Raw genomic sequence first — 13,534 nt, 5'->3', positions numbered from 1 at the left:
CGATATAAGGCTATCGAATAATCTATTCGACTAGTCATGTGTCTTACCCTCGGTGGGGGCGGGGCAGTGGGTCTCGCAATGCAGATGCACGAATAATCTCCCTGGAACAGCGGCCGCTCAACCTGCTCCCTCTCTAGATNGGGCCCCCCGGGGGGGGGGGGTAACCCTGTTGCCTACTTACCATCACCGACAAGACAGTGAAATCTAACCAAAACAACAACAAAAAACCCAAAGGTAACCGGTTAAAAATGAAAAACCGAAAGAATTATAACATTCATAAAAATGATGGGAAAAAAACAATTTTGGAAAAATGAATATTTTTACGCGTTTTGTTAAATTCCGGCATCTCCGGAAACGTTTCTAATTTTAGTAGAAGTGATATGTCTTCCGTTTCAACTTTGTTTATTTTGCGCCTTCAAGAAGATCGAAATATATTGTAAAAGGTAGCAATGCATACAAAAACTGCATTTATCAACCAAACGTAAGAAACATCATACGTTAACAATAGTTTGCTAAATTCAAGAATGCATCTTGGGCAAATCGTTCAACGGTTGATTCTTTACACTGACTCTTACACTGTTATTTACCTTGTATTGTATGTCTCTAAGTTACTGTAATGGTAGTTGGTTGGCGGTTGCAATTAAGGCACAGGGGCCTGATAATCAATAACATATAAATATTTATATATATTTTGATCCCTCCGGATGTGTACGTTTGAGGGGCTTACAGCTACACTATAAAAATGTCATCTTTCAACATAAACAAGTCCAGTACACTCTGCCGATTGTATACAAATATGTAGCTGTAAAGACCTATAAAAGCTCCATGAACCTATCTGAAATAGGTCTTTTGAGCTATTTTCATGTGATTTTATTTTTATAAGGAAAACGAAACAAAGTCGCTTTTATAACAAAAGACATTAAATATAAGTATTCCTTTTAAGAAATAATGATGTAAAAAAACGAAAATTTAACATTTATGAAAAATGAAAATAAACATCTAAATGTATGCTATTTGTAGTCAACATTACAAATATCATTATCAATACAGCTATAATATATAGGTCTTTATAGCTATATATAGTTCAATCGGCATCTAGTGTACTGGAGCTGATGAAGTATGATCTTTGGGGGGATTCAGTTTTATTGAGTGTTGATCTAAATAATTACTCAATACACAAGAGATCTATACCTAATTCTGTGATTTATTCTCATACCCCGAGGCTTGAGGCAAATCAGTGTTCGAGCTTCCTCGTTGCCATATAATGAATCAGTCCAGTTCCTTTACATACATGTATGTCTTTGTACCACCTAACTGCGATAACGTAGCTTCTGACGACGAGACATTGTTGATATGTTCGGTTGTAGCTGCGATAACGTAGCTTCTGACGACAGGGCAGAAGAGGCTAATATTAACATAAGTACTTCATACCACCTAGTACTAATATTAGTACTTCATACCACCTAGTACTAATATTAGTACTTCATACCACCTAGTACTAATATTAATACCCGGCCTCCTCAGCCCTGGCTATGCAATATATCAAAAACATCTCGTCGTCAGAAAGCTACATTATCACAGCTACGTACAACCCAATGCTGAAAAAAAGAAATGTTTTGGCATATTTGGAATAATGTTGTTAGCAGGGGGAAAACTGAGAGAGGATGCTATACAAGTCAATCTTTCATGAAAGATGTGAAATTCTAATGCATTTTCTATCCAAAATAATAACCCTCTTCATATACATTTGTACATTGTTATATATATATATATATACCACTCCAATTGTTATATACATACCACTCCAATTGTTATATATATACCACTCCAATTGTTATATATATACCACTCCAATTGTTATATATATACCACTCCAACAAATATGGTAGGCTGCTCACCTTCACATGTATGAAATAGAAATGTTCAAGTGTTCTTATTTGAGTCATTGGTGACTATGTTATAACTGAGTCAGATTTACCAGTATATATCAGATTGAATCTTTTGTGAAAGTTATTGTTGTGAGCACAAAATCGTTCTATTCCAATTACCTGTACATGTTCTGCCCATGTTAGGTACCAACAGATCACCCTGTACTCAAAGAGTCAGTCAACGTTAGGCCTAATTAACGATTAGGCTTTGTGTGATTATATGTTTTCCCAACATAATTAATTACTTGACTGAATATGTTTATTAAGTTAACCTTCATAAGGTACCTACCTGGTTGGTGCTATCAGTAAAGCTTGACAATTTTCCCAGGAAAAAATTCTCAAAATATATATTTTTTCACCCAAAAGATATCTGTGTACTATACATGAGTGCACACAATAAGCGGGTATTTACGGTACATATACACAAAGTGGTCTAGCTTCAATTTGTAGACAGGAACATACTCTACAGGGGTGACCTTTATGTACTGGAAACATTGGAGTCAGTTGATTTCGGGTGACTAGATAGCTCAATTGGTTAGAGTGTCAACTACAGTTCCGAAGGTCCAGATTCAAATCCAAGTCTGGGTGCATTTTTCTTTTCCTGTTACACACATATATAGAGAGATATTTGAATTAAAGTAGTGACAATACCAGCCCTTATTTCTTTTTTGATTTTATGTAAATTAAACTTGTTATATATTTAGATGTACATACATTGTGTATATCAAAATATATGCACACTTCAGAGGTAAATCCTATAGCACTCAACAAATTAACGTTATTTAACACTCATTACAATAGTTTAATTTTAATACTGGCTAAATACTCTTCATGTATGTTGCAATATTCCGTCTTTGCGTATTGCAGAGTTATCTTCTCTTGGGAGCAGGTATTGATTGTTACGTCACTTGTTTATGAGAGAAACGTCATCAATTTTTGTGAAAACGACATAATTTTCTCACACAGACCAATGACGTAACAATCAATACTTGCTCCCAAGAGAAGATAACTCTGCAATGCGCAAAGACGGAATATTGTTTTTTTATTACCACACATAGCCTTATCTAATGCTTTCAATGTCGTTCTACTTTCAGCATGTGATGAACCATCATTGGTTTGCTACATACCTGTGGAGAGATATAATACACTACCAAGGTGCTGAATAGGTAAGAGTTACAAGTACATTCCCTTGTACACATTCTCTAGATCTGTAGATCTACATTATATGCAATGCACTATGTTTATTACATTTTTGCCAATGAAATATCGAATTCTATTAACTTGATAAAACTGATATCTTTCACACTGAAAAATATCAAAAGCGGTATTGACCAATCATAACGGTATCTTCTATTCGCTGCATTCAAAGGCAACTTATTTTTGTTCAGATTCAAACGAAGCGACGGTAGAATAAGTGGTTGTTATGGTAAATGTTTGGTACACACACTTTAATATTTACATAAACATACAATTATTAACATTTTTATAAGCAATCATACCAGAAAATAGCAGAAAGTGTCGGAACTGCGTTAAGTATCCCATTCAAAATTGTGCGCAGCCTTGTTATGAAGCGTGGCGTCTTTAGAATATGGCGCTAATTATTACGCTTCTGATTCCCGCCCTTTTTTAAATGCATTACAATTTTCATGTTTTATGCTTTAAAAATGTAATAAATAGAAAATTTAATGGTGTGTTTAGTAATAACAAAAATATTTCACTCGTGTGGCTAATATTTTGATATTCCTCACTCTAGAAATATATTTGTTATTACTGAAGACACCATTAATTAGCCTCTATATATGACATAGTGTGTTGATTTGTTTGGATGACTTTGTTTTATAATTTTGTATGATACAGATTGTCGGTCCAGTATAAATTACATTTATCTGAATTTCTAATTCATAAATTTGTACCAAAAAGTGGATGTGAAAACAAAATTAAGTAATCAATAGTCTATGGTGTGGTAAAACCTTAATAAACTGTTTGTTGTAGTGATTCACTGTCAACATTGTCTGTCATCTGAAAACGTTTTCTTTAAACAACCTTTCATCTAAAATACTGAACAGATTTCAATCAAATTTATGGATCAAAGTTATACATTGTATACATAAAGGTTCTGATGGCGATCCTTGGACCTGAGTGGTCAAATGAGTGAAGCAGGTTGATTTTCATTAAACATTATCTCTTCCCTAACTACCTGTCAGGTTTGAACCATGTTTTTGTAATATCATCCTTTGCCCTGAGGTGCTGATGGACGGTCACAACAGTTCAATTTGGTTGATATGCTTAAAAAACATTTCCAAAGAAACTGCTGGGCAGGTTTCAACCAATTTGTGGTTGCATCTTTTTTGCTCATTCACAATGAAAGTTCTGTGAAATAGCTAACATTCCAGGGGGGCTGATCATGATGACTCTTTTCGCGTTACTAAGTAGATTTCAAATTGAGATAAAAGGTTCACTTCTAGAATTGCCAAACTAACAATTCAAGGCTCTAGGATCTCTTCATTAAATAACTTAAGGTCAAATGAGTGTATTAGTAAACGGAAATAAGAAGTACATTCCTAGTTGAAAATCCAATGTAGGGAGACAGTATCACAATTTCTGCATATTCTAATGAGTCAATTATATATTGTTTAATCTTAAACTGATGAATATTGTATGTTTATTATTGACAGAACAGTGTGTTCTCTCAATATTAAAGTATTTCAAAGCAATCCAGGCATAAATTCAGGTGTGTTTTTTATCAATGAGTCACATTTGTCCATTTTTCTGTAATTCAGGAAACCGGTTACCTATTTCACTACTGTGAAGTTTTTCAAGTAAGATAACTCTTACATGCAATTACTATATTTAATATGGTTTATTATAAAATGTCAATTTTTAATCGTTTATAGATAATTTATTTTACATAATTTAAGCATTTATTAAATTGATATATATTAATGCAATACTAATCAATGCTAGTATCATTTTTACTGACATTATTTTGCAGAAAATAGTGTCTTTCATTTATTTTTCAAAATTCACTCCTTTTTACATAACTTTCCATTTAAAATCCTTAAAATTCTGACAACCCTTTATTTTCTTGCGGCAGAAAAAATTCTTTACTTCAAAGCAATATAACTACAAAATTTGAAGAAATTCTACTGAAAAATGGTGACACAATCCTATTACCTTAAAATGTTTCAGACCCTTTGAATTTTGTGGGTTAAAATTTTCTTTAAAGTTCAACAAATAAAGATGTCAACTGTGAACTAAGAAGTGGTATGCAGTGGCGTCTTGTTTACTTATGTTGTAAAAGATATGTATAATAATCAATTTTTCATAAAAATTTCAGAAAATGGTGGTCATTAATTTGGACTAAACTGAAAACAACATCACGGCCAAGATGATAGATGGTATGGACTCAATCGTGAGGCCACAGAGCAGATGTCTTAACAGAAAGTTTTGATGTGAACAAAGGAAACAGACTTTAACATTACAATGAACTAACGTTTTAATTCTTTGTGGGCCAGCATAAAATAATATGGAGGAAGATGTGGTACCAGTCGCAGAGGATGAGGTTAATTTTGATCCTCAAGATCTTCTGGAAGACCCAGCCAGACAAGAGATTTCTCAGACCTCCATAGAAATTATGCAACTTCTCGCTGAATGTGAAGGCGGACATGAAGTGTTTGGAAATATTCACCAAGGTAATTTCATTTACGATAGTGCAAGTCTGGTTGGTAGCTCTTCGGAGTTGTCAGACATTTTTCAAGATGACAGCCAAATCAATATTCATTCTGGGCACAGACTGGACGATATTTTAGTAAAAAGTATTGATTCATTGAATAAATCTCCTAAAAAGAAGACCTCACATTGTCAAGATGATTCATCAGAGAAGAAAAAACCTAGGAATTCGAAAGAAAAATTGAATAAGAAAACCTCCAAGAAATCTCCAAAATCTAAAATCAGTTCTTCAAGAAGAAAGAAGGGCAGTGAAGGGGATATTGATGGAAAACCCAAAAGAAAACGGCGAGTGAAATTATCAAAATCACCAATATCTGACGATGTTGAATGTGGTACCGGGAACATTTCTGGTACACTAGACAGTACTTCATCTCTGCATTACGAAAAAAACTCGAAATATAAAATTGGAGAGGATGGAACATATACCTGCTATATATGCGGGAAAAAATTCCCCATTCTAAAATCTCTTCAGATTCATTCTACGATACATCGACAGAAAGTGAGGCTGGGGAGAAAGTCACAGAGTAAAGAGGATTCCGAACAACACCGAAGTGGAAGGAAAAGCAGCACCTCAACAATTAAAAATACTCCCCTGCATTGTAGTGCTAAACTTGGACACAGTAGTTTAGTGCACTCTGGTAATACCATACCTGCTGCAAGCGTCTGTGTTTATGGAATGTCACCGGAACGTGAGAGACTGAAATTAAATCAGAACAGATATGATGTCTGCTCCGAAATTTCTACCATCAATGGTGTCCATAGCAAAACGACAGGAAAGGTTTCATGCATTAGAAATTTAAAATGTTCTGGCAGTGGTGATTTCAGCAGCACAAGAAAAGGGAATGCATCATGTTCTAAAACATTGGAGTCTTTATCAAGACATGGGACAGAAGAGTACTTGACACTGAGTTCAAAGAAGTCCAAGATAGGCTGTAGAAACAGACATTCTGCCGTTAAAAGTGGTGATGATCGGGAAGGTTCAACAACTGAGAAAACAGCAGGCAGACAGACATCAAAACATCAGAAAAAATCTGTGATACCAATGGGACAGAGTTCTGGAAAATCTGTGATACCAATGGGACAGAATTCGGGAAAATCTGTGATACCAATGGGACAGAGTTCCGGATCAGCATGTAATTACACCAAGAAAAGAATTGCCTCGGAGAGATATAGTGGAGAAAAACAGCCAATGAAAAGGGTCTGTTTGCTGGATCGATTTAGGGGTGACACTGGATCAGATAAAGCTGGACCAAGTCAAAGTTCTGATTCAGTCCATCTGTGTACCGTGGACACCAATCCAAACACAAATGGTGGGCTGTTACAGCTTTTTGATGTTGACAGTTCGCTGAAAGGTTCGAAAAAAGGAGGTCGGACACGAGTACGAATCAAACGAGGACAGTTGGTTAGGAAGAGGACAGTGGAAACCCATAAATCATCGGCTTGTGAATCTGGACATATGTTTACGGGGAACAGTACAAGGGGAAATACTCATCACAGGGAAGACAGTGTTGTAGGGAGTAGTTCAGGAAGAGAAGTCTCCGCTAGCACTGACAGTTATAAGAACTCCTGTGTCGTCTCGAGCTCTCGTAAGGAAGCTACACAGTGCAATTCATTTGATCAAAATGATGACCGATGTCAGAAGATCCCAACATTACATAACACAAATACATTTTCTATGCACAGTTCAGCTTTGGATTCAAATTCAAATTTGAAATGTTGTCAAGCAATTAGTCCGAAACAACACAAATGTCATTCACGAAAACGGCAACATGTTGGCCAAATGAGGAGCATCAACGAAGGGTCAGGATCCGGAGGTGACAACACTTTTCAGCAAAATCCCGAGGAAAATTCTACAAAAAGGAAAAGTATTTTAACAACCACAACCTCGGGAGTCTTGTTACAGGATCACAGTAATAATGAGAAAATACTACACAACGGTCAGAGAACAGTAAGGGAGGGCGAGGCTTTGAACCGTGTAATGGAGGATAATGATATCATTATGTCAACAACTGTTCTAAATCAAATTCCTGCAATGCCAAGATTTATTGATGACAGCCGTGCAGAATCAAAGTCAAAGGACGAGGAGAATGCTAGTGATTGTAGTCCCAGCAATAGTTCTGACGATGAAAGTGAACCTCTCGTTTTATATAAACAGTCATGTAGGACTCTGCCTCTTTGTGCTCTGTTGAACTTGGCAAGACGTCAAAAACTTGCACATGACTTGTTTCGGACTATCCATGGTGCTGTTAAAGGAAATATTGTCAAAAACTCATGTGCTGAGCTGTCTGTTGTTGGGTGTGAACAGGAGGATCAACAGGGGATGTGTAGAGGCGAGAATGATTTGTCGGGAACAACTAAGAATATTACGTCACTTTCACAGGAAATCAAAGACCTATCACCTCCTAAAGTGACTGGATTTATGTCTATTTATGACAAGGGAGAAACTGCTGGAGAAAAATTTGTAAATCTGAATAACGGTAGTTCAAATTTGCCAAATGATAACCCTGTTGAGATTACAAGTGTGTCTGAATGTTTGCTGGTGGACCCAAAAAAGTCTGTAAGTGTTTCAGAATCAGCCACTGTCTCGGCTGAACAACAAAAGTCTGATAAAATGCCAAAATCATCAGGATTGTCTAACAAGTCACATTCTTTTTATCAGAATAGTTCTGTGTCTCCCTCCACTGACCAGGTCGAGTCTGCTTCACCATTAGAAAACATAACATTGGCTAATTGTCATGAGGAACAACAGGGAGGTAGCCTCGAAAAACATCGGGGAGAGAAATCACATCACCATGGTAACTGTCTACCCCAAACATTGGCTACAAATCGAGCTAACTTGCCACCATTAACAGAAGTGGTACAGTGTGATGTGCCAGTAGGTATGTGTGTTGTAGTGGAAGGAAATGACATGGTAACACAATCAAATATTAGGACTGATAGTGAAGTACGGGAGTGTCCCAAACTTTCTATCTCAACTGACTGTACACTGTCTTCACTGAAAAGCATAGCCGATGGTAATTGTATAGAGGTCTCGAAATCGTGGCACTGTTCTACTGGTTCAGAAGGTGATGAAGAGGATATGTCTGTCGAGGCCGCGGCACTGAAAAAGGCTGGAGAAGATGCAGACAATGACGTGTTTGACAAGAATCAACTTCATGGGAATTTTGTCGATGTTTCTGTCAACAGATTTTTAGACAACAGTTCCGTAGATCATGTGCCAGATAGATGTTTAGATGATGTTTCAGTAAGCTTAGAGGAGATCAAGAGTTTAGATGACCATAAAGATTATGACCATAAAAAATCCATTACTTCATCAAGAGACCCTCATGAAGGAAGTAGCATATGCTTTTTGAGAGGGTCAAAATTGGGTTTTAAGCCATATCAGATTGGAGTTCAGCAGAATTTACCAAGGAATGTCATGTCTACCTGTAATATTGTCGGGACATTTGCTGATGACATGGTGACGGGTATGATCAATGTTATTGATACGGAAACCAACTCTTATGACTCTTCCTCTGTCTCGTCTAAATTCCATGATTACTGTGCAAGACAGATATCATATCAGAACTTCCTTCAGTGGAAACTGGATGAAAATATATATAAAGAACTTTCCCAGGACAACAGCATATGTGCCAGAATGCTCTCCTACCAAGCTTTTCACAGGACGAAGTCTCAAAATCTGTTTTCATCTGAAAAGCATTTAGAAGGGATTCCTTGTGATCATGACTGTACAACTCTCCAAGGGGATGAATGTTCAGGACACACATTGACAGAGATAAAACAGTCCTATCATAGCTTGGAGCAGGCAGAGTTAACAGGATCAGATCGCAAAGTTACTAGGAGTGGGGAACAGCCAGTTGTGATGGGATCAGACAACACAGTTACTAGGAGTGGGGAACAGCCAGTTGTGATAGGATCAGACAACAAAGTTACTAGGAGTGAGGAACAGCCAGAAGTTACTACGAAGGGGAACCAGCCAGCTGTTATGGGATCAGACATTACTGTTACTAGGCAGGGGGAACAGTTGTTAATAGCAGAATTAGATGCTGCCGTCAGTGAGGGCGACTGTGCTAACAGTAACAGTGTTTGTGCTATAAGTGAGGGCATCTGTGCTATCGGTGAGGGCGACTGTGCTAACAGTGACGGTGGTATAAGTGAGGGCGACTGTGGTATAAGTGAGGGCGACTGTGGTATAAGTGAGGGCGACTGTGCTATAAGTGAGGGCGACTGTGCTATAAGTGAGGGTGACTGTGCTAACAGTGTCAGTGGTATAAGTGAGAGCGACTGTGCTATCAGTGAGGGCAACTGTGCTAACAGTGACGGTGGTATAATTGAGGGTGACTGTGCTGTCAGTGAGGGTGACTGTGCTTTCAGTGAGGGCGACTGTGCTATCAGTGAGGGCGACTGTGCTAACAGTGATGGTGTCGACGGTATAAGTGAGGGTGACTGTGCTGTTAGTGAGGGCGACTGTGCTAACAGTGACGGTGTCGACGTTATAAGTGAGGGCGACTGTGCTGTAAGTGAGGGCGACTGTGCTAACAGTGACGGTGTCGACGATATAAGTGAGGGCGACTGTGCTGTTAGTGAGGGCGACTGTGCTGTTAGTGAGGGCGACTGTGCTAACAGTGACGGTGCCGGTGGTATAAGTGAGGGTGACTGTGCTAACAGTGACGGTGCCGGTGGTATAAGTGAGGGCGACTGTGCTGTCAGTGAGGGCGACTTTGCTAACAGTTGTGGTTATATCGACAGGAAAATTTCAGCAGTTGGCAATGAAACTTCCTTGGATTCTGAGGATAACAGAAATATCACAAGATCCTATAGTCCTACTGTGGTTTCTACTGGCCTGAATCAGAACATTTCTATCAAGTCAGATACAAAATCATCTCAAATTAACACTCAATTATCTAAAGACCAACAAACGTACCTCGACTACGGATATTTCTTAAAGGGAGTGATACCAGACGACATGACAAATCGGGTATCATTGTATAGTGAAGAATTATCAAATGACAGAGGTGAATCATCTGAGGATGAATGTGATAATCTTGTAAAAACTAACCAAGAGGACACTTGTGCAAGAGTGCAGCCTTTTGAAACAAATATCATGCACAAGTTCTCGGACAAAACAAAATTGTTGTTTCAGGAATATCATGACCGACAACAAAACGCCATGGACATTACCTACAGTGATACTGAGGAGAAAGGTTCTAGACTTGATAGGGTAAACACTGATAATCACACTCAGACGGTGTCAAGTCTGGAGGAAAATGAGTGTTCTGTTTATGAAATGCACATGCTAGGTAGTGTTTCTTCAATGTCTGCAAGCTCAAACTCGACCAATAATCAAAATGAGTTCAAAAGGAACACAGAAAGTGATACAACACATTCAAGCTTTAATGGAACATTTTCTGCACAAAAATTTGGAAATACAAAAGAACCTGCTAGTGTCAACCTAGGAGACATTGACGATTCAGTGGGTTCAAGTTGTGAAGGGTTACCATCGAAATCCGACATGGTGCCATTCAAATCTAGCATGAAGGTATTTAATTTAGAAGACATGGGCCCTTCACTGTTGAACCGACAAAATATTGTGTTGTCCGAGGAGGAACAGCGCTATCTAAAATCGCCTAAAAAACTGTGGTACAGAAATTACATGGGCGGAATATCGACTACCGAGGAGATAAGGGGAGATAATCCCAAAACCTCTTTTGAAACTTCAAGTCATGAGAAAGCATTTGTATTTCTGGAACTGCATGATTCGGAACAACATGATGATATTGAGGATGAACTCAGTAGTTGTGTGGATCCTAATACAGCCACACTTGGTAAGGAAAACACCCCTGAAAAAAACATGGTTGATGACACCAGGGAATGTTCAGAACCGGTTGATTTCAACGGACAGTTGTGCGAAGTGATTGCCAGAAGTGGTGAAGAAAGTCAGACTTGTAACGTGAGCGTACGACAAAATGAGGACGATTACGCCAGTGATACAACTGGTAGATTTGAAGTGTGCTCCAGAATGAGACAATTCAGAAAACGGCGAAGTTGTGCGAGAGCATGTCGCGACGGTTATGTGTCAGGATGTGCACGAAGTAGGGTGTTTGTAAAAAAAACTGATGATAAAAGTTAAGATATGTTGGCCAAATTGTTTAAGTCAAGTTCCGGGTAGCTTAACTATTAATGTTAATGTTTAGAGGAAGTTATTTTCAAAAATATTGGAATCTGTTATTAGTTCAAGGATATATGCAATACTATACAGACGTTATCACATGATATATGTGATTCATTTTGTAGGTTGTAGGTTATGTTAGAGGAATGAGGTTTATTTTCTAACACTTACGAGGTCATAACAGCAATTGGTTTCTGGACATATTTACTATGAATCTCTAACATGTACATGATTCATGGAATATTTCCACGATCCTGATGTTATAATGACCTCATAAATGTTGACGAATAAATTAACCTATTGTCAACATATACACATACATCTTTCACCAGACACATCTTTTAACGACCAATAAAACAGCTGTTTTCTTTCTTTATACAAGCTAGGGGACAATACAACAGTGAGAACAGCATGTTTTTCGTGTGAAAATATGAAATTTCCGTTCAGTTTAAACTATTTATTTCTGGTAATATACAATACATTATCAGCAACGATTCAGAAACAAGTGTAATGTCCGTCTCCATTTGAGGTCCTAGCAACACCATAGCAACAAAACAATCAACATGTAGATCAAAATTCAAAATTTAATTTTTAGATTATCGCACATAATTTGTTTTGTTTGTTTCAAACATTTAATTTTATCTTTAACATGAATGCAATTATGTATAATGTCTGTTTTAATTAGCATAATAACAATACACAAAGGGTGGATATTGTGTCAATACACATTGGGATGAGGTCACCTGTATTATGCAAAAATAAATGTCATTTTTGGTCAATGGGTTCAAGTATACAGAAAGTAGATATTTTTGAAAGTTTGCATTTCGGATTGAGAAAGGAATGGAGGCAGGGTAGTCTAGTGTAAGGACGCCGGGCTCGTGACCGAAGGGTTGTGGGTTAGAGTCACGTCACAGCACTGTGTTGTATCTCTGACCATGATACTTTACTCTGCTTGTTCCAGTCTACTCAGCTGTAAATGAGTATGTGGTTGGGAAGTGCTAGAATTGTTGAATGCTAGCTGTGAACGCTGAAATGGCAGCACTGGCTGTATGGTCCCCAGAGAGTTGAAAAAGGTATTGGCTGGCTGCAAAGGCCCTTTAACTACGGATGATAAAACTAGATGTGATGAAGAGGTATATAAGAAGCTCAAATTATTATTATTATTATTAAAAGTCAACAAAAACAAACACATCTTCTAAATTTGAGATCCAGTTTATCAAATTAACCAACTGAAGAAATCCTGAAAGTTATGTCATCTTATTCTGGTGCATCACACAATCTTCTTAACTTTCTTCAACTGTTTGTATTTATGAAAAAAATAGCCACAATACCACATGTTTTTTTTAATTGTGAATTATTGCTGGGAATCTGTGGAAACTACCAATCATAAACATTAAGATTCCTAGAAATATTTTACATGTTTGTGATTGTGGAACGCCTTTTAGAAAAGATATGATAATTAAAGTAGTATACATCCTTAACCCTTTCACCCCTATGTAGCTTTAATCAACTCTACCATGCATTGATCTGGATAAGTCCATTATGGTCTACAGTGGTGAAAGGGTCAGGGTTAAATATTAACTTAAACTTCATGTGTGGGAATTTCAAATGATCTTGAAGACATATAATAGGGGTTAGCAATAATATTCAGAGTATTTTTCTACATTTACTTTCATTTCATTGATTTTCAACTAATTGTTTTGTAGTT

At 37.4% G+C, this 13,534-nt stretch overlaps 1 protein-coding gene across 1 annotated transcript; it reads left to right on the top strand.

Moving 5' to 3' along the window:
* The first annotated feature begins 388 nt into the window (after positions 1-388).
* On the top strand, positions 389-12,766 carry LOC110445417. Its single transcript, XM_021490031.1, has 3 exons — positions 389-481; positions 3,023-3,094; positions 5,266-12,766. Exon 3 carries the CDS (start codon positions 5,455-5,457, stop codon positions 11,785-11,787), a length of 6,333 nt encoding a protein of 2,110 aa, XP_021345706.1. The 5' UTR covers positions 389-481; positions 3,023-3,094; positions 5,266-5,454; the 3' UTR covers positions 11,788-12,766.
* The last annotated feature ends 768 nt before the right edge of the window (positions 12,767-13,534 follow it).

Source organism: Mizuhopecten yessoensis, unplaced genomic scaffold (assembly GCF_002113885.1).
Source record: "Mizuhopecten yessoensis strain PY_sf001 unplaced genomic scaffold, ASM211388v2 scaffold2275, whole genome shotgun sequence".
In the NCBI taxonomy this organism is placed as follows: Eukaryota; Metazoa; Mollusca; class Bivalvia; order Pectinida; family Pectinidae; genus Mizuhopecten; species Mizuhopecten yessoensis.
Note: the sequence above shows the minus strand (reverse complement) of the source record. Positions and strands in the feature narration are given on the sequence as shown.

Bases quoted from the DNA above. Each gene is read 5' to 3' on its own strand.
- LOC110445417 (XM_021490031.1), top strand. From the start codon at position 5,455: ATGGAGGAAGATGTGGTACCAGTCGCAGAGGATGAGGTTAATTTTGAT.